The sequence below is a fragment of the Lynx canadensis genome, chromosome C2 (genome assembly GCF_007474595.2).
Source record: "Lynx canadensis isolate LIC74 chromosome C2, mLynCan4.pri.v2, whole genome shotgun sequence".
Classification (NCBI taxonomy): Eukaryota; Metazoa; Chordata; class Mammalia; order Carnivora; family Felidae; genus Lynx; species Lynx canadensis.
This window is the reverse complement of record NC_044311.2, coordinates 156,141,205-156,162,932: the sequence shown is the minus strand read 5'-3', so window position 1 is coordinate 156,162,932 and position 21,728 is coordinate 156,141,205. Positions and strand designations below refer to the sequence as shown.

Genomic DNA, 21,728 nt, shown 5'->3' with positions numbered 1-21,728 from the left:
TGGAGGAGGCTTGGGAACCATCGCTCTCAAGGCAAACACTCAACCTGTAGCTCCGTCGGGTGTCTTCAGAGGAGTCAGCCAGTGTGTGGCAGCTGAGAGGTAGGATGCTGGATTGGGTGTTGCTGGATCTCAGCGCTGAATAGACTCGTGGATTGAAAGGGCACGGCAAGGGGACTGCAGTGTTTTCCAGGGGAAGGCTTGATGGTGGCAGTCCGCCAAGACACCTGCCCAGCCCATGGTCTGGGCCTCCTCCCTCTGTTAGGGCCCTCCCTCTTTCAGGGAATGGTGGGGATAACCAAAGGCTGCCTCAGGGCAGGCTTAGTCATGGAAATTGAGGGGTTTAGGCAAGGGGGCTGATGGAGTACTTGATCTCGGGGCAGTCATTGCTAGTGACTGGGACCCTCTTGTCTCCATCCAGAGCATCTTCTTCCTGAGTTCTGACTCCCTAGCAAACTACCCATCACAGAGTTTTCCCCCAAAGTGTGGGGATCAGAGCTGAGGAAAGGACGTGCAGGGGTGTGGAGGCAGAGGAACTGAGACGCCTGGGGCGTCTCCCTCGTCCCTGAGCACGGCACTTAGTTCCAGGGGTGGGTCCGTGTCCTGCGCCACCTTCAGTGCCCTCCCCAGCACTGCCTGTCTGTGACCTGTCGCCCTGCTCCTGCTCGAGCCCTGCCAGCCCTCCATTCACCCAGTCTGCCTCACCAGGGAGGCCACACCGTCTGCCCTGTCCCTGCCCGGTACACAGACAAATCTGCGGTTTGAGGCCCATCGTGTCCCATCGGCATCTATCAGGTGAATGAAGGAGGCTGGTCTGGCTTTTGGAGACTGCAGCAAGGTCTGCAACCTTTTAGCCATACGTTTCCAGTTAGGTTCCTAATTTGTTACATTCAAAGGATGTGGGTTTTCCTTTTTGTCCCCTGGGAAGTCAGCACTGTGGACAAGCTTTTGGGGGGGCTTTGTGTCCCCTGGACTGCACAGGACACAGCCAGTTTATGACGTGCTTGAGCGTCCAGGAGCCTGGCACACGTGGAATGGGCTGTGGCTGCCCATCTGTCCTGTGGAGCAGTGGCTTTCAGAAGATGGTTTTTCTGGAACCATAGAGCCAGCAAGTGGGGGAACCAGGATCAAAGCCTGCTTTGTGCACCCATGCAGGGGTGTGGCGGGTGATTTTCTGGGGAACATGCTCACTCCTGTGTTCGCTCTCTTGTGGTGTCATTCGTTGATTCCCTAAACGTTAGCGAGCCTACGAGTGACCAGGCCCAGTGCAGGTGTACTGAGTGGGTGGGGAAGGCTGGGCCTCAGAGTTGCTCCGGTGAGGGGTGGCTCCTCCAGGGCATCATTCCAGTCTGAGAGAAGAGCAGTAAGACAGAGGGAACAAGAGGCTGAGGGGCTCGGGATGGATGGAGTGCATTGTGTAGCAGAAGATAGGAGAGGAGTGAGCAAGCCTGGGGGAGAGGAAGCCAGCAGCCACCAAGGAGAGGAGTGTCTGTGAGTGCATTTAAGGCAGAGGAGTGATGCAGGGTCTTAGACTTCCTGTGTCTTCTAGGGTCTGCATTTATATCAGGGACCTCTTTTTTTTTTTTTTAATATTTATTATTTTGAAAGAGAGAGACAGAGTGTGAGCGGGGGAGGGGCAGACAGCAAGCGAGACACAGAATCCAAAGCGGGCTCCAGGCTCCGGGCTGTCAGCACAGAGCCCGACGCGGGGCTCGAACCCACAAACTGTGAGATCATGACCTGAGCCGAAGTTGGATGCTTAACGGACTGAGACACCCAGGCACCCTGGTGGAAATATGTTTTTAATGGATATATAAATATATATTATGTGTTTTTATATGTGTGCTTTATATATGCATACATATAAATAGATATACTAATACTAATCAGAAGGAAACTGCAGTGGCTATACTGACCTCTACAAAGTGGAATTCAGAGGAGGGATCATGACCAGGGATGAGGAAGGACACTGTGTAACCTTCAAGGAGTCAATTCCTTAAGCAGACGTAACAGTCCTAAACGTGTATGCGCCTACCAGCAGAGTTGCAAAACACATGAAGTAAAAACTGACAGACGTGAATGGAAAACTGAATCCACGGAGGTGGTCACAGATTTCAGCATCCCTCTCCTTATAACTGATAGAAGAGGTGACAGAAAACCAGGAAGGATAAAGACCTCAGCAACATTATCAACCACCTTCAAAGTACAACATTTACAAACATGCCACCTAATAACAGCGGGGCATACATTCTTTTTCAGAGTGTGTGGAACATTTACAAGACAGACTATGATTGGGGCTATAAAATACATCTCGCGGCGCCTGGGTGGCTCAGTCGGTTGAGCGTCTGACTTTGGCTCAGGTCCTGATCCTACAGTTTGTGGGTTCGAGCCCCACGTCGGGCTCTGTGCTGACAGCTCGGAGCCTGGAGCCTGCTTCGGATTCTGTGTCTCCCTCTCTCTCTGCCCCTCCCCTGCTCGTGCTCTGTCTCTCTCTGTCAAAAATAAATAATAAAAAACATAAAAAAATTTTAAATATGTCTCAATAAACTTAGCAGGGTTGGAATTATACATGGTATGTTCTCTGACCACAGTAGCATTGTTAGAGTTCAATAGAAATATATCTGGAAAATCTCCAAATATTTGTAAATTAAATAAGCCAATCTAAAGTAGAACATGTGCCACATACAACAAATGAAAAAGTAAGGTGACGTCACAAAGCAAATAACAGGTGGCGTCACAGCTCCCCAAAAGGCAGAAACGCTTGTATTCAACATGCAGTGGCACACTATGTTAGTCATAGACGATAATGTCGTATTTCCTAATACGTTCACATATATTCAGAATGTAAAGCTTCATAAGCATTCTCTTTGTTGCAAATTATCCAGGGATCAAGAGGTCACCTGAGGGGCGCTTGGGTGGTTTAGTTGATTAAGCGACCAACTTCTGTCTCTCTCTCCTCTCTTTCTCAAAATAATAAATAACCATTAAGATTTTTTTTAAATAAAAAAAACATATTTCCATCCTTTTAACCTACGCTCCCTTTATATTTAATGTGACTTCCACGTGTTGACCTTAAAAATAAAACTGCCAGTTATCTTTTTTTTTTTTTTAACATTTTTATTTTTATTTATTTTTGAGACAGAGACAGAGCGTGAACAGGGGAGGGGCAGAGAGAGAGGGAGACAGAATCTGACACAGGCTCCAGGCTCTGAGCCGTCAGCACAGAGCCCGACGCGGGGCTTGAACTCACGGACCGTGAGAACGTGACCTGAGCCAAGGTCGGACGCTTAACCGACCGAGCCACCCAGGCGCCCCAAAACTGCCAGTTATCTTACCAGCAAAAATGGGTTTATTCTGGAGTAACAGAGAACTGCAGCCCAGTACCAACTACCTAGGGCAACACTATGGACACGTCTGAAGAATAGAGCAGAGGAAGCTATTTTATAGGGGAAAGAAAGGTTGTCTCTCATTGGCTGGGCTGTGATGACCTCTCATTGGCTGGGCTGTTGCCAGGATCAGGAAGAAACCTTCCTTCCTCCTACCCCAGGAGTCTCTCCTTGCTGGGTCTGTAGTGGACCAGGGGCGGTGGGGCTGAGAGCTGCTCCTGCTGGCCTCCGGTTCTTTTTTTCAACGTTTTTATTTATTTTTGGGACAGAGAGAGACAGAGCATGAACGGGGGAGGGGCAGAGAGAGAGGGAGACACAGAATCGGAAACAGGCTCCAGGCTCTGAGCCATCAGCCCAGAGCCTGACGCGGGGCTCGAACTCACGGACCGCGAGATCGTGACCTGGCTGAAGTCGGACGCTTAACCGACTGCGCCACCCAGGCGCCCCGTGGCCTCCGGCTCTAAACAAGGTTTTACTTCATTAATTAATTTATTATTTATTAATCATTTATTAAATTATTACTCTTGTAAACCATGTATTGTCGGGCCTTGTATTTTGAAGATTAAATATTACTGAGTATTTAAATCTGTCATCCTGTTGTTTGTTTTCTACTGGTTCTATATTTTCTTTGTTCTTTCTTTACCTTCAGTGTCCGCTTTCTTCTGGATTAAGTTAGTATTATTTTGTGATTTCATTTTGTCTCCATTATTGGCTCATTAGCTTATTAGCTTAACTTATCATAGTCCACGTTCAAAACCTACTCTACTGCTCAGGTGTAGGGTAAGAAGCCTACAGCACTGCTGTTCCTTCCCCCTTCCATCCTTTTCTAATTGTTGCCATACATGTGTGGAAAACTCCAGAAACATTTTTATTATTTTTACTTTTAACAGCTACCTTTTATTTTATTTATTTATTTACTTAACTTATTTTAAGATTTACTTTTTTTAAAGTAATCTCTACACCCAGTGTGGGGCTTGAACTCACGACCCTGAGGTCAAGAGTCGCGTGCTCCACCATTGGAGCCAGCCGGGTGCCCCTAAACAGCTGCCTTTTAAAGACGTTGAAAAGGTATGAGGAAGGGGCACCCGGGTGGCCCAGTTGTCTGAGCGCCGCCTTTAGCTTAGGTCACGATCTCACAGTTCATAAGTCCGAGCCCCACATCGGGCTCCCTGCTGTCAGCGCAGAGCTGGCTTCGGATCCTCTGTCCCCCCTCTCTCTGCCCCTCCCCCACTCATGCACCCGCTCTCTAAAAAATAAACATTAAAAAAAAAAAGAGGGGTGCCTGGGTGGCTCAGTCGGCTGAGCGTCCGACTTCGGCTCAGGTCACGATCTCACGGTTCACGAGTTTGAGCCCCACGTCGGGCTCTGTGCTGACAGCTCGGAGCCTGGAGCCTGCTTCGGATTCTGTGTCTCCCTCGCTCTCTGCCCCTCTCCCCACTCACACTCTGTCTCTCTCTCCTTCAAAAATAAATACATGTTAAAAAAAATTTTAAAAAAAGGTATGAGGAAAAATATCCATATATTTGCTGTTTCTGCCTCTCTCTGTTCCTGTGTGTCAGACCCGAGTTTGTACCTGGGATCACTCTCCTTCTGCCGGCAGGACCTCGAACCGTTTTGAGGCACAGGTCCGCGGGCGTGGAGCTCTGCAGCTCGGGCTCGGGCCCCGGCTCGCGCAGTGTTCCCTCGCCGTCATCGTCCGGGCCGTGTGCGGGGGTGCGGCTGGCGGGCGTTCTCTGGCCTTCTGTCCACGCTGCTGCTCTGCGGCCTTGGACCTGGCCTGTCTGTGACACACCCCCGTCACTCTTGAGTGTGTCCACATCACTGGCTCGTGGCCGCGTGATTCTCAGGGGCCACGTGTGCTTCTGTCTGCCCGGGGCTGTGCTTTATAGCTTCCTCGCCTTTGGATATTTTCGGCCGTGGTTTCTTCACAATTTTTATGACTTGGCCTCCTCTCCTTCTGGGAGTCCGGGGACGTGCTCAATGCCGTCCCATGGGTCACTGCTGCTTTGGCTTTTTTGTGTTTCTTTCAGTCTTTTTTTTTGTCTCTGTGTGAGGGCAGAAGTCCAGTGAAGAAGATCACAGTGAGGAAATTTGGTAGCTTTACGTTCTCCTCTGGGGTCACAGCCATCGTCTCCTCCACAGTCACTTAAAGCTGCACATTCCTGCCACCGCTTGTCCCCACATCGTGCTGGCCCAGTAAATAGAAACACGTCTTCTGCCAGAAACTGTCACGTCTCAAGTGTATTGCCCGTAAGCTCAACTTCCCAGAAGACTAAACCAAAAGGTGATTCTTGGAAGTCTCTTTCGGATAAGATGCCCGAGTTCTGTCAGGCCACGGGCGAGTGATAATCCCACGGCTGAAGGGGGCGCGATAGCCAGGAAGGGTTCTGGTTCGAGTACCCTCCCTGGCACATCCTTCCAGGCGCTCCCTGCGGCGCTCCCTGACGACTCTTCCAGGTGGTGGGTGGTCTTGTTTATTGATGAGGAAACCGAGGCTCAGAGGATGTGAATGCCTCCCCTGCCGCGGCCTGTCGTTCAGAACTACCACAGTTGCCGTTCACGTCCTGGCCTCCTGACCGCAGACTCTGTGCCTGAGCCTGTGTGATTCCCCCTGGGCCCGGCTGACCGCACCAGGTCCCCCTGCGCCGATTCTGACATGTAGAAATTACGCGTCGCCTTCATTTAATGGATGATGACGCTGTTCTGAGAACTGTGTTTGCCAGCGCTATTTCTGTCACGGCTACTGACAGCTGCTTGTTTTAATGTATTTTGACACGTGTCGAGGCGGGACCGATCTGGTTGTGGTTCAGGCTCTGCCCGTGTGTCAGAGCTCCTCCATCTGCCGTGCAAAGAGTGTTTTAGAAAAGGAGCAAATTCCTAGTTGGGCTCAGTGACACCTTTTCCACTTTCTTCTGTGTGTGATCTGTTGTCTAAAGTGTTGGTTTGAAAAAGTTGAGTGATTTTGGAAGGAGAAGTGAGGAGTCTGTTGCTGGAGTGCAGTTCAGACACAGATGAGTCCCTGGAAGACGCCAAGGCGCTCACCGCCGTTACGGGCGTTTTCGTTCATAAGGGTCGGAGCTATAATCTCTCTTCGGACTTTGGAAAGACAAACTTAGAGTAAATAAAGCAGCCTGCTCCCTGGAGTTATACTAATCCATCTCCTAGCCACCCGATAGTTAGACACGTTGTGTTCCCAGACCTTCAGAATCCACTTGGAGCCATTGTCTAGAGAGCCTGTCCAGACGCCCCGTCCCCAAGGGTGATCACTCCTTCCGTAGTGTCCACGGCAGGTATTGTCACTTTGCGGTCTCTTGCTTGTTAGTGGCCCGGGACTATTTCGATTCGGAAAAAAATCTCTGGGAAAGAGAGTCGAGACTAGCGGTTGTATTTCTTTTGTCTCCCACGAAGTATGTTGTTGGCGCTCGGCACCCCCTCTGCATTCCGTGCTGCTGAGCTGGGAGGCTTCACCCGCCCCCGAGTTGGCTGGTGTCACGGGGCAGGGCACCCAGTGGCCTGCGGCACCGGCTCATTTATCGCAGGTGCTCGCTGAGCTCTGAGCCCTGTCCCGGGAACTGGGGGTTCAGAAGTGAACAAGACCGAGTGCTTCCCCCATGGAACTTCTGTGCAGGTGGACAGACTTGCCGGTGCGTGGAACGGCGGACGTCATAGGATACACATAACGGCGGGGCGGCGTGAGGGGCCGGAGGGTGACACCTGCTCTTCAGGTATTTGAGTGAGGCCCGAGTGAAGTGAAGGGCAGGCTGTGCAGAGGTGTGAGGGCAGAGCATCACAGGCTGAGGCCGGGCAGCAGGCGGCCCCCAGCCCAGGGCGATGAGAGCTCTGGAGTGGAAAAGGCCGGTGTGGCTGGGGAGGGCGGGAGGATGTCAGGAGAGCCAGAATGACCGTGTTCTGCCCCTGCTCAGAGCACCGCCCAAGGCCTTCACGGCTGTCTCTGGGCCTGGCCGTCTTCAGTGCGGGAGGGAGGGGAGGAGGGTGCACAAAGAAGCGAGACAGGGTGGGGGGAAAACCAGGAGGATGTGGTGTCCTTGAGCCCAGCGAAGACGGCGTTGCCGGATGAAGCAAGGGCTGTGCCGTGCGCTCCCGAGCTACCAAGCTGCGGTGGGTGAGCTGGTAGGCTGGTGGGCCAGGGGTCCAGCTGTGTGGGTGCTAGGTGTGTTGGGGGCTAAAGCCCAGCCACTAGGTCCCCCCACTTTGTCAGCAGCGCATGGGCAACGCTCATAATAAGCTGTTGGTTCAGTGTGGCACGACCAGGTGCACACTCAGCATTATGCCTGGGGACCCAGGGTCTGAATCGAAGGTGGTGACACCGATGTTTGGGTGTGGCTCAGACTGGCCCCCAAAACGTTCTGGATAGTGGTGGTGTCGTTGGAACGACGATGCAGTCCTTACTGCTGACTGCTTTGGTGGCAAGTCCAGAACTCTGATGGAAGGGTTCCTCTCACCACCGGAAGTGGCCGGGAGACCCCCAGGCTGTTTCCAGTTCCCACATTGGCCGTCTGGCCGGACCCTCCAGGCTGAAGAGCAGGGGCACAGACCCTCTTCTGCCTTTGCCAGCCGTTGATGGAGAGACCCGATTGCTTCTGTTTGGTTTTGTTCCGCGTGGTAGATTTTGGTTCTTGTCAAGGGAAGTTAAAAGTAAAATTATACTTTAATTGTTCTTGTAGTTTAAGAGGATTCTGTGGTCAACCTTTTGTAGTCCCCTTGATGGGTTTTCTCAGTCTCTGTCTTCAGAGCTGACTCCAGACGTGCTGAAGCCTGCTTGCCCTCCCTTTTCCCATGCATGCGTGTCAAGGTTATTACTATGTTTCCCAGGCACGTTGCCTTTTCGTGTTGGATTCATCTTTCATCAGCTTTTTGAGAGAAGATAGGGTAAGGTGTTGGATTCTCTGGAACTCCTCTGCTAGTGGCACCCAGTGGCAAAAGAGTGCTGCAGCTGGCCGAGGGACCGTTCGTAGAAGGGTGACAAGACGCTCGGCCAGGATTAGACGTCACCCAGGCGAGTATTTGCTCCCAGTTTTTATATCGAAATGCTATATTTGCTCCCAGTTTTTATATCGAAATGCTAAATACGCCCAAACTGCTGTCTTATCACGAGGCTCCTGTGGCCATATCAAACACCGTGAGTCCGACCTGGCTTCATGCTTACGGCTCAGTAACTGCCTCTGAGTTAGAGAACTAGACAGTCAGGTTCGGTTGATTTGTGAAGGTGAATTTTGGTTTTCTTTTAATGGGATTCTTTTGATCTAATGAATTTTTCCTCTCCCACAAAGAAGTAATTGTAGAGAATCTTTTGTGGCGTAAGAAACACTTAAATTTATATGCAAGGGCTAGAGGGTGCCATTAATAACCTGAAATAGTCAGATGTCATTGTAGGGGCAAGAGCAGTCGTCCCCTGAGGAAACAATGCAGTGAACAGCTGAAAAGATTCATAGAGAACATGACAGAAACCAGACATTCTCTGAAATGCTCACTTGTCACTTAGAATGAAGGATGTACAGAGTATCATTTGAATTCCTACTTCTTAGATTTTCATTGAGGACACTGGTGGCTTTAGAGATATTTGTACATTGTGGGTTAATGCCCAAGGCACCGATTTCTTCAACCTAAAGAAAAAAGAACCACAAGTAACAAAGGAAAGCCAAGCAAATACTTCCTTTCTTGGCCGATAAGCTGCTGCTGTGATGTGTAGCTTATTTTGAAGGCGTGTTGGGTGTTCTTTATTTTCAGAATCTTTCCAAGGTGAGACTTGAGTCCAATGGACAGAGGCCCCTGCTGCAGGATATGGAGCCGCTCTCCTGCCTGCCCGGAAGGCTAGATGCACTTTGTATACAGTGGGGCATAAACTGTGATGTAGCAAGCTTCGCACCCACTCAGGTGGTCCTCACGTGCAGTATCAGTCAGTCTGTCCAGGCAGGAGCGTCCGGGAGCGTGCACAGCCCTGGATCTGGGTCTACGGGGGCTACGCCTCATACCCTGTATTCGAGAACAGGAAATTTGCAGGGAAGGTATATCAGGGTTCCCTAGAGAAACAGAACCAATAGGATTCATTCATTCTTCCTTTTTCTTTCTTTCTTTCTTTCTTTCTTCTTTCTCTTTTCTTTCTTTTCTTTCTTCTTTCCTTTCTTTCTTTTCTTTTCTTTGTTTCCTTCTTTCTTTTTCTTTTCTTTTCTTTTCTTTCTCTTTCTTTCTTTTTCTTTTTCTTTTCTTTGTTTCTTTCTTTTTCTTTTCTTCTTTTCTTTCTTTCTCTTTCTTTCTTTCTTCCTCCCTCCCTCCCTCCCTCCCTCCCTCCTTTCTTCCTTCCTTCCCTCCTTTCTTATCTATGAGGAGATGTATTATAGGAATTGGCTCACCTACTTTTAGAGGCCAAGAAGCCCCCATCATCTGCGCTCCGCAAGATGATGGACCAGGAAAGCCAGCGTTTTGGACTGAATTGTCCGAAAGTCCGAGGGCCAGGAGTGCCGGTGCCTGAGGGCAGGAGAAGCCGACCCTCCCCCCCACCCCGGCAAAAGCAGTATGAAGTTGCCCTTCCTTCTTGTCTTTGTTCCCCTCAGGCCCTCGGGGTGTGGATGATGTGTACCCACACTGTGAGAGGCTTCTGTGCTCACTCTGGAGATCCCAGGGCTGCCCTTCCCAGAGAAGCCCTCACAGATGCACCCAGAAATAGTGTTTCACCAGCGGGAGCATCTCCGGGGCCAGTGGAGTTGACACGTAAAATTGACCATCCCAGAAGACAAGACATAACTGCATTGAGACAGGACAACCATAGTTGATGAGGCGATGCTCTTAGCCCCCCTTTCTGAGCGCCTGCTCAGGGCCGGGGCTCTTCCTGAGGATGTCCCACGCGTTCAACCCATGAATTCGCCTCACCAGCCCTGTGAGCTCGTTGCTGGTGCCACCCAGGCCTCAAGTGGCTGAGTTGGAAGCTGAGCCGGGCAGCGGGGCCCCTGGCCAAGCAGGGGACCCAGGGTGGAGAGATATGGATGCAGTGGGAGGCCCCGAGGACTGAGCTGGGTGCCGGGCTGTCGGCTCGGGGACCGCGGGAGTTACATCGGCCCGGAGATGGCTGGGATGATTTGGGCAGATTGTTATTTCTTTTTCTCTGTCCTCCTCTCTGCCTTCTCCCTTTTCTTCCTCTTTCCCGTCCTTTCTTTTCATTCCTTTCATTTCCTTCCCTCCTCTTTTCCTTTCTTTTCCTCTTTCTTTTCTTTCTTAATTTCCTTTGATTTCAAAATCAGTTCAGCGAGTGCAGTGTGTTTAGAGAGAAGTGCACAAGGTAAAAGTGACAGAGAGAAGTGTTGCACAGGCGGGGCACTGTTGCCAGAGCCCAGGCTGAGAAATGGGAAGTTGTCAGCACCCCAGAAATGCCGTGCCCCTCCTGATCGCTTCTTGCGTCCCCTTTGCCTGTTCTGGAACATTGTATGAATGCAGTCGTGCCTCCACGTGGGCTTTTGTATCCACAGCTTGTTCGTCAGGTTCTCATGCTGCTGAGCGTCTCTGTGGACGTGCTCGCTGCCGTGCCGCGGGGTTCGCAGCACTGTGGCCACTAGGGCAGGACAGCTCTGTGTTGTGGGGGCCGTGACGCGCACTGGGATGTTGAGCGACATCCTGGCCTCTACCCATTAGGTGACAGGAGCACCCTCCCCACCCCGCCCCACCCCCACCGGCCTCCCGTTGTGATAAGCACAGATGTTTGGAATGTTCCCTGGGGGGTTCTCAGTTGAGAACCACTGCTGAATAGTATTCCATTACGTGAATTTTTCCAGTTACTGTTTGGATCCTTTCTGGTTTTTGTTCCAAGACTTCTTGTGCATGTCTTCTGGTAAATACCTTCCTGTCAGGTGTCTCTTAGAAATGGAAGTTTGGATCGTGGGAGTGCATGTCTTCAACTCCAGTAGTTTGTCATGGGCCACTGTCCCAAGTGCAAGTTTTATCAACGGCATGGGAGCATTCGGGTACTTTCCATTCTCACGAGCACCTGCTGCTGTCGGCCTCCTTCACTTTGGCCACTTCGACTTGGCCTTTTGGATATTGTCTTTGTCAGGTCCTATTCCAGTCTCTTGCCTGTTTTACTGTTGGGTTGTCTGTTGTCTTACTAACTTTTACATTCCAGAAACAGGATCTTTGTTGCTTTTGTAAAAGTCGCAGATATTTTTTACTGCTCTGTGTCTTACGTTATTTCCCTTAATGGTGTGTTTTGATGAACCAGAAGGTCTCAGTTTGAATGGAGTCTGGATTCTTTTTGCTTCTTGTTAAGGGAGGATTTGCCTATCTCAGGGTCGTGAACGTGCTGTGCTGGGTTATCTCCTGGAAGCCTTCTCTTTTTACCCTTCACATTTCGTCGCACCGTCTCCCTGATTTGGGCGTATGCTATGTCCTGGGGATCCAGTTTCACCGTTTTCCCGTATGGATGTCCCCTGACCCCATCCCATGGCTCTTCAGAGCAGCCTTTGTTCCTTTGCCAGCATTCCGCATGTGTCCCGGGCCCTCCCCTCCATTCCCTGTCTCTCTGTCGTTCTGCAGTCTCGTCTCGTGTGGTTTCTTGTCAAGATTGGTCAGTCTTGATAGCCAGCACAGACATTGCCTCCTCCCTTATTCTTCTTCAGAAATGGCTTTGCTGCCCCACAGTTTTAGATCTGCCTGTCAGGTTTCACAGAGGAAGCTGCAAAAGCTTTTGGTTTGGTTGAAATTGCACGGACGTCTTCACAGTGTTGATGCTTCAGTAGGTCACTTACCTTGTTACTACGTAATGGATCTTTCCCTCCCTTAATAGTGAGTGGTGCTTTCTGCATAGAGTTCCTAAGTGTTTCCTATTGGATTTACTTCTGGTAGCGGTGCATTCTTCTAATTATGTAATTCCTTAATCCACCCAGAAAACCTTTATCCCGCACCCACCCCTGCGGTGTGCCAGGCACCGTTCTAGTTACCAGGATGCCACAGTGAGTCAGGGCCAAATCTTGCTTTGTGGAACCGGTGAGTGAAGAGAGACCACAGAGTAAGTAAATAAACGAAACATACTGTGTTTTGTGATGTTTACAATGCTATTGAGAAAAGGAGGGCTGGCAAAGGGGATAGGAGGGCTGTGTTTGTTTTTTACCTTAATTTTAAGGTGGTTGTGGAAGGCTCCTGAACAGTTGACTTCCACACAAAGGCCCTTAGGATCTCTGGGAAAGCGCCCTGCAGCCAGAGGGATCGGTGGTGTAAGAGCCCGGGGGCCGGGGCGTCCTGCTCTGTTGGAAGGGCACCGAAGGCCCTTGTTGCAAGTGTGGGAGTGGAGTGAGTTTGTTCCGTGTACCGTGGGACTTGCTACGTATGGGACACCAGCCACATGCCAGGCGTTGTGATAGCTGCTTTCATACGCCTCCTCCTTTGGTCTTTACGCTAATGCTGTGGATGATTTAAGCCCTCGGTTCATAGATGAGAAGACAACGGCCCAGCAAGCCTTTGTTTAAATAGTTTTGCTAAGGGCCACTTAGGTGACTCCAAGGCTCAGATCATGATCTCACAGTTCATGAGTTCAATCCCCTCATCAGGCCCCACCTTCGGCTCTGTGCTGATATCGTGGAGCCTGCTTGGGATATTCTTTCTCTCTCTCTCTCTCTTTGCTTCTTTCCCCTTCATGCTCACTCTCTCTCTCAAAATAAATAAATAAACTTAAAAAAAAAAGAGGGAGAAAGACAGTTTTGCTAAGACAATGGTGGTGAGTGACTCTGAATCACATGTGTCCCCCCATATGCTGCTACTGCCCTGTCACGGAGGTAACTGCCGGCTCACCTCCGATTTTTGTTTATACATTCAGTATATGGATTTTTTAAAAAATAAGTGTAATTACCAGGTAATTAAAGAAAGACAAATGTGTTTGTTTTAATTTCAAGTATGACTGAGAACAGAAGGACCCTCTGAACGTATGTGTGAGCGTATTGAGTGTGTGTGAGCATGAACATGTGTGTTGGAGTGTGTGTTGAGAGTACGGGTGCACGGGTGTGTGTAAGTGCGTGTGTGTGCATGCATGAGCGTGTGTTAGAGCGTGTGTGCATGGGTGTGTGGGAGTGCTTGGGAGCGTGTGTGTGAGCTGTACTTCAGGGAGCCGCTTCGGCTGTCAGGAAATCCATCGGGCTGGGTCTGGTGAGTTTCGTCTGTGTCTGTTCGAGTGCCTGTGTGTGAGGTGTGTGGCCCTCGGAGTCAGGGCCTGTGACGGGCTGTTGGGGGCGTGTGGAGTTAGGGATATGTCAGGGACGCGTCTTTGTCCTCTAGTCCTTAATTTGCTATGGCTTAATTCCCAGAGTACTGTTTTGCCCCCTCCTGCCTTCCCCTGCTCAGTGGGGTGGGTGTGGGGTAGATGGAAACACCCGTCGCCGTCTGGGGAACTAGTGTCCTGGGGGACCCAGCTCGGGACCCATAGAGCAAACTTGATGGTGATGATGAGTGTGTGTGGAGAATGGGGAGGGACGGTGAGTAGGAAGGGGGGCAAGGGGAGTTCGCAGACCTTCCTTCCCGTGGAGGGAGGGTGTGCCTGTCAGGGGCTTCCCTCTAAAGAACCCGGGTCAGCACCTACCAGCTTTAGGGTAAGACATTTCACTTCTACTTGTGTTCAGAGAAACGCAGTGTAGAAATTCCTTATCATGTTGTTGAAATATGGTTACATCCTAACGTGCCGGTTCGGATTTTCCCCCAAATCCCTGTAGGTGGTAACAGGCAAGAGTGTGGCCTGCCACTGAGTCTTGGCCAGCAGTCAGTGCTCCGGCCCAGCGGCCCGGCGTCAGGCCCAGCGTGGGTGACGCTCCCCGCCATGGCGCCCCTCACAGAGCCGGTTGCTTCGGCGGGCAGCACGGATGTGATGCCGTTACTTAAGCCTGGCTACCGTGTGGCTCCTTCCAGATGCTGCTGCCGGGGACAGATGTGACTGCATGAGCTACATGCTTATCAGAGACATTTGTGACAGATACCAGTGACGTGAGAGCTCCGAGCTGCGGAGGATGTCACCCAGGGAAGTTGCGTTGCTGGTTTATAATTGCCGGTGACTCTCCTGGCTTTCTTCTCTCCCCCACATCCTCCCCACTCCCTGATGTAAAAACAATTACAAAGAAAGACGTCTGTTGTTTGGGGGAAAACACGGTATGGTGCAGTGATTTCCTGTCCATCCAAGTGCTTATTAGTAGGACGTTGTGAGAAGAAAATAGCCCCAGAATCTCAAGAGGGGACTGACTTGATAAAAATGGAGGAAGAAACCAAGCAGAATGTTATTTTATTTGTTTTGAGCTGCCTGAGCTTTAATGATGAAATAGTGCTTTAAAAAAAGTGTGGTCTCATGTACACGATTTTCAAGAACAGGCAAACGGATCTCTGTTGACGGGAACCAGAGCATCACTTGCGCGAGGGCGGGGATGGGCCGCGAGGCAGGGGGTGTGCGGGAGCTTTGTGGGGAGGGAAGTGTTCCGCGTCCCCTTAGGATTGGGGTTTATACGGGTGTATACAGTTGTCCAAACTTTTTGAGCCGCGTGTGTACAATTGGTGCAGTTTGCTCTGTGTAAACTTTACTTTCATTTTGACAACACCGTCCAAGAAAACTGTTTATTGTGTAGCTTTACGTTATACATAACAACCAGTCCCTGTCTCCTTGTGCAGCTTCTTTCCAGTTCAGGTGAAGCGCAAGTTTTACGTCCCTCCATCCTTTATCTTTCCCATTTGTTCTAAAATTGTCTGAAGGATTCCCTCTGTTTACATTGAGAACCACATCGGACACTGAAATAATTCCTGCCTCAACCAGCAAACGCAATTGGGAGAGCTCAACAGGAGAGGCAGAGTTTCTTGTATGTACCCTTATTTTTATGACAAAATTTCTTTTGTCATTCTTTCCCATTCCGAGAACTTCCTTGAGCTATTTTCTCTTCAGTTCACTCTTTTAGATTTTCAGAAAAGTTGCAGAAATTGTACATCTGAGATGGAACAAAGAAAGAAAAAAATGTAGAAAGCCAACGAGAGAAATGGCGTATCACCCGTGGGAGCAAAACAATTCAGTGATACTCGCCCTGCTTCCCCTAATGTTAACACCTTATGTAACCATAGACCACATTCACGTGGAGGACGTTCACATTGGTGCGCTGTGAGAACCTCATCTTCAGCTCTAATTAGAATTTTGCCAGTTTTCCCACTAATCTCCTTTTTCTAAAAACAGATGTAACTCATCAGCCATGAAATTCAACTGTGTATAGTGTATAACTCAGTAGTTGTTAATATATTCACAGAGTTGTGCAAACATGACTGCCACCTATGTAATTTTAGAATACTTTCGTCACCACTCGTGGAAGCCACCATGCCCATTAGCAGCCACCCCCCCCTTCTCCCCACCCAGCCCCTGGGGGCTGCTAATCTGCTTCCTGTATCTATGGATTTACCTTCATCTAAGCCATTCATAAAATTGGAACTTTATAACTTGTACCCTTTTGTGTCTGGCTTCTTTCATTTAGCGTGTTTTCAGGGATCACCCGTGTTGCACCATGTATCAATACTTTATTCCTTCTCCTTGCCAGATAACGTTCCACTGTGTAGATATACCACGTTTTGTTTATCCTTTGACCACTTGATGGACATTTGGGCTGTTTCCACTTTGGGGCTGTGTTATGAATTGTCAAAGTAACACTTACTAAGTGGAGCACAGGCTGCTGGATGGTGAGCTGTGGTCTAACAGTAGCCCACAAGAGAAACTGAAAAAGAGGTCCTGGAGGACACCTTGAGGGGGCTCCACAGGGAAGTCGAGGCAGAGTGCAGACAGAGAGAGGCAGGACCTGGGGCCTTAATGAGGGTCTGCGGCTGGGGGGCTTTGGGATCCCTGGGCTGAGGCTGGACTGGTCAGTTGAAACCAGAAGAGTGGGGCTCTTACCTAAGGGGCCCATAAGGGGAAGGCGCGAGGGGGTGGGGGTGGCGGTGGGGCGGGGGGCAGTTGATCACAGGGCTGTGGGAGAAATCAAATCAGGGACTTACATTTGCTTGTGGCTCTGTGGGCTGCTATCTAGGGCACCTGCATGCATGAGAGGCTGCCATCAGTTCAAGGTCCCTTCAGGCCGTTTAACCCAATGAAACGGATGGCGAGGCAGCGCCACCAGGGAACAGCTGAGCCACACTCTTGACCGGCTGTTACTGAGTAAGTTGAGTAATGCTGCAGTGAACGTTCCTGTGCACGTTTTTGTGTGGCGCAGCCAGGCTGTCACAGTAGGGTCTGCTGGCGACAGATTCTCTTGATTTTCCTTCATCTGAGAATGTCTTGAATTCCTCTTCATTTCTGAAGGACATTTTCACTGGGTATAGGATTCTGGGTTGATGACTCTTTTCTTTCAACATGTGGAAAATGTGTCACTTTATTCTGGCCTCTGTGGTTTCTTTCTTTTTTATATATTTTTTTATTATTTATTTTGAGAGAGAGCAGGGGAGGGGCAGAGAGAGAGGGAGACACAGAATCCGAAGCGGGCTCCAGGCTCCGAGCTGTCAGCACAGATCCCGACGCGGGGCTCGAACTCACAAACCACAAGAGTCTGACCTGAGCTAAAGTCGGACTCTTAACCGACTGAGCCACCCAGGTGCCCCAGAAAAGGCTATTTTTTTAAATTAATTAATTAATTAATTAATAAAACCAAAAAAGGTGGTTTTATTAAAGCAGGGAGACAGGATCTGTGAGCTGAAAGCCCTGCACTTGGGATTGTGAGAAGTGACTGGTTATATACTTTTTGTGGAGGGAGTGGCAAGGCTAGAGATAAGTTTCTGAGGAATTTCTGTTTGCTGCAGGGAGAGTGTACTGGACCTTGAAGGTCTGGCTGTCAAGGTAGGTTGTTTTTAGTCTTTAATGAAACATCAACATTAAGGCAGCCATGAGTTCTCTGATGAATCTTTTTTTTTTTTTTTTAATTATTAAGTAAGCTCTAGCCCAATGTGGGGCTTGGTCTCATGACCCCAAGATCAAGAGTCACACGCTCTACCGACTGAGCCAGCCAGGCACCCTGAAAAGGCTATTATTTTTTTTTATTATTATTATTATTAAAATGCATTAATATGTTTTTTGAGATTTTACAAAACTGTGGTCTGTTCCTGGATTCTCTAACCCTATACCATTTATCTCTGTGACTATCCCTTTATCAGTATCACACTGTCTTGATAACTGTAAGTCCTGAAATTGAGTGCTCTGAATCTTTCAGTGTTTTTCTTTTTTGAAATTGTTTTGGCTGTCTTGGTTCCTTCTCTTTCTCAAATAGGTTTGTTAATTTCTACAAACAAGCCTACTGGGTTTTTGGGATTACATGGCGTAGATCAGTGGGGAGACTGAATCAAAACTATATTAAGTCTTCTATCTCTCAAATTGACTTAGGTTGTCTTTTTTTTTTTACATCAATGTCTTACGGTTTTTAGCATACAAATATTGCACATATTTTGTAAGATTTATAGACCTAAATGTTTTATGTTTTGGTGCTCTTGTAAATGATAGTCTTTTTAAAAATTTAGTTTCCAGTTTATTGTTATTGATATGTGGATACAGTTGATCTTTGTATGCTGACCTTGTTAAACTCAATTAGTTTGGGTTGTTCAGAGGTTCTGTGTTTTTACTGATTTCCTTTCCTCCTCTTTTAAAATCAATAATGGAAATAAGGACATGAAAGTTTTCAACTCTAATTGTGAATTGATTTGCCCTTAGAGTTCTGTCATAGTTTGCTTTGTGTTTTTTGAAGCTCTGTTATTAGGTACGTACGTAATTGAGACTGTTCTGTCTTCCTGAGGCATTGACCTCTTTACAATTATGCAGTGTCACTCCTCAGTCCTGGTGACATTTCTTGTTCTGAGGTCTACTGTGTCTGGTAAGAACATAGGCTCTGTAGCCCTCTTTTAATTAGTGTTTATATGGCGTATTTTAAATATTTTTGTTTATGTTTAACCTTTGTCCTTATATTTTTCTGGGGTGTCTTGTGGACAGCGTATAGTAGGGTCTTGCTGTGTTGTGCGTTCTCTGCCTTCCAATCGGTGTGTCTATGCTGTTTCATTTACTGTGTACAGAAAGGAATGCAAACGTATCTCTAGTTGTTTCTTTCTTCTTTTTTTGTTTGCTGTTGGATTATTTTAATATTCCATTTATCTACACCGTTGGCTTATCATTTGTACTGTAAAAACTTTTTATGATTTGCCCTAGGGTTTCCATACAATCTTTAATTAATCTTTAAATAGTACAGCACTGCTTCAGGTGTGCCGTAGGACCCATACAGCAGTGTTTTCCCGTCTATTAATCCTATTTATTTCCAGTCCCTTTTCTAGCTGTTGCTGTATCCAGCTCATCTGTGAGTGTGGTGCTGTTGACTACTTTATCGCCACTGTGGGTGTTTGGTTTCCCTTGCTTGGTCTTTGTCATTTCTGATTGGATGTTGGACGTCGTATCAGGGCAGGAGAGCAAACGTTTTGTATAATGGGTTGGATAGTAAATATCTTAAGCTTTAGGGCCACACGTGGTTTCTGTTGCATATTCTTCTCCGTCTCTTTCTCTTTTTAAAGTAACTCTTCAAAATGTACACATCACTCTTTGCTCCCGGCCTGCACAGAAATGGTTCCCGGGCTGCATTTGGCGTGGCGTGGCGTGGCCTGGTGTTGCCGGGCTCTGCGGCTCTACGGTCATGGCGTCGGCTTGCGGACGTGGCCTCTCATTGTGCTGGGACGTCTGTGGGGGTGAGGAGGGTGTGGGTTTTGTCGTCGCTGTGCTTGCCTCCTGTGTACTGCTGGCTTCGGGTTCCTCTCTTCTCCTTGTGCTGAGGGTGAGGGCTGAGCTCCCCGTGTGTCTTCCTCAGTGTCCTCTTCGCACCCTTAGCTCTCGGCCTTCCCTTTGCATCTGTGTTCGCAGGGGTCTCCTCCCCCGGCTGTAGACCGCTCGCCTGGGCCGCCGGTGTTTGCCGGACTGGCGCTGGAGGACGAGGGGAGTTCTCTGTCCGTTCGATTCGGTTTCTGTCCATCCGTGTCTGGGTGGTGGGGCCTTCCCGGTGATCCCTGCACACGCTTCCCTGTGGCAGCCACGCTCTTCCCCGGGTCTCTGGCGGGTCTGGTACGAGGAAGAGTTGCTCTCCCCTGCCCCAGAGTAGGAGCGCTATAACGGCCGGCACCCAGGCCGTGTTGCCCTCCCTCCTGGGTACAGCACGGCAGCTGTCGCCATGCCCTGGGGGCCCTGGGTCAACAGCAAAAGCCTCTGGGCAGCTCTGGTGTGTGGCACTTCCCACTGAGGACTGATTGAGTCCACTCTTTCAACCCATTCACTTCTTGAAAGGTTTAAGTATAGCGCTAGGAAAGAGGTTCCAATTGCAATATTCAATCAAGAAGTGAATCGATGGCAGGGGCGCCTGCGGGGCTCAGTCGGGTGGGCGTCTGACTTCGGCTCAGGTCATGGTCTCACGGTTTGTGGGTTCACGCCCCATGTTGGGCTCTGTGCTGACGGCTCGGAGCCCGGAGCCTGCTTCGGACTCTGTGTCTCCCTCTCTCTCTCTCTCTCTCTCTCAAAAATAAAATAAATACAAAAAAACCCCCAACAAACCACCAAGAAGTGACTCGATGGCATATTAAAGCTTCCCAGTAGGGAGAAGTAGGAGGAGAGTTGCATCCAGCCTGGTTAAGGTTGTAGCTCTGTGTTGGGCTCTTTTTAGTGGTGCCACCACACGTGCAGGGTACCAGCTTCTGTAACTCCAGAGGCAGTTCCTGAGGGAATTCCTTGGGGGGACAGTGGAAACAGTGTGACTTTGGAAACTCGGTGGCCCTGAAGAGATTCAGCGTCAGTATGTGGCCACTGAGGGATTTGATGCACTGGGAGGGCAAATGAAACAATACCTTTTATTCATTCATTCATTCCTTCATTCATTCATTCATTCGTCCAATGTCTATTTACTTATTTTTGAGAGAGGGAAGGATAGAGAGGGAGAGGGAGACAGAGAATCCCAAGGAGGCTCCTCACTGTCAGCGCGGAGCCAGACAAACCACGAGCTCACGACCTGAGGTGAAATCAAGAGGCCGGCGCTTGATGGACTGAGCCACCCAGGTGCCCCTGAAGTAACACCTTTCAAAACTGTCCTAGAAGTGGACAGAATTCTAGCAGACAACACGAAAGGCCCTCACATTTTTAGTTCGGCATCTTAAAATGATCTGACTGCAAATCATATTTGAAGATGGATGTTACTAGAACGGATGGTGATTGAGTAAGTTGTGTTGCTCTTGTGAGCTAAGCTTTTACGTCAAGCAGGGACACTTTCCCGGTGAGTGTGCAGTTTACCAAGTGGTCAGATTTGGCCCTCAGAAAGACCAAGAGCCCTTGAGGGGTAGGTGTCGCCGCGCGTCCTGGAGAGGGTCCCTCTAACCGGATGCGCTCCCTCTCTCCCCAGACCCCGACGCGGAGGTGTGCCTTCATGCGCTGCGGCTCGTCCAGTCTGTGGTCCTGGAGCCGGAAGTCTTCTCCAAGTCTGCCTCCGAGTTCCGGAGCTCCCTGCCCCTGCAGCGCATCCTGGCCATGGCCAAGAGCCGTAACCCCCACCTGCAGACCGTGGCCCAGGAGCTCCTGGAGGACCTCCGCGCCCTGGAGCGTGACGTGTAGGGGCGCGCGTGTGTCCCTCCCCCGCCCCCAGGTCCCCACTTTGTATTCTGGAACCATAACCGCGTGCCATGTGTCCCAGACGGTAGACCGTGAGTGACTCAAGAGGGATGTGAATGCATATGTATCCACACAACTTCCTCCTGGAAGCAAAAGTTCCTGTGGGTGGCTGGGTGACCTTGCCAAGGTGCCTGCGGAACAGTCCATCCTTCCAGAAAGGCCCATGTCCTGTACCTGAAAGAGGGCCGCCTTAGAGCGGCCCCTGCTGCTCAGGAGACTTTCTGAGACCTGTGGGTTCCCTCGTACAAAGGGGGGTGAAATAATCACCTGCCCCACCGGTCAGCATTTTCCTGAGATACATGGTTTGAAAAATAATTCATTCTCTCTTTAGTAATTGTAATTAATACCCTAAAATGCAAGTTTACCTTTAAAGCTTTGGTGAACCTGCTATTTCAGGTGACATTGGACATTTTAGTTCTTTTTTTTTTTTGCCTGTTTTATTTTTGAATAAAGAAAGCCAGAAGAGTCATTGATGTGCACACTGCTGTTTCTGGAATATCATGATCTTGGTATCAGGAAGTGGTATATTACAACGCATTCAGCGCATACACTCGGTAGAAAAAACCTCTCCTTATATTGTTGTGGGCTGTTGGGCTATAAACTCAGAAGTCTGGTTTTTCACATAAGGTACCATGAAAAGGGCCTCACGGACAAGAGCCCATGCACTGGTCGAA

General features: G+C 49.4%; 1 protein-coding gene and 1 non-coding gene across 2 annotated transcripts in view; both read left to right on the top strand.

The window, feature by feature from the left end:
- LOC115523110 (heat shock transcription factor 2 binding protein) overlaps positions 1–21,509 on the top strand; it is a 93,484-nt gene extending 71,975 nt beyond the window's left edge. The window contains exon 8 of the mRNA XM_030328806.2: positions 20,789–21,509. Coding sequence (XP_030184666.1) covers positions 20,789–20,997 — 209 coding nt within the window. The 3' untranslated portion in view covers positions 20,998–21,509. The remainder of the gene's footprint in view (positions 1–20,788) is intronic.
- On the top strand, positions 2,316–2,400 carry TRNAQ-UUG. The gene has a single exon. It is a non-coding gene; the product is annotated as a tRNA-Gln (tRNA).
- Positions 21,510–21,728: the final 219 nt, after the last annotated feature.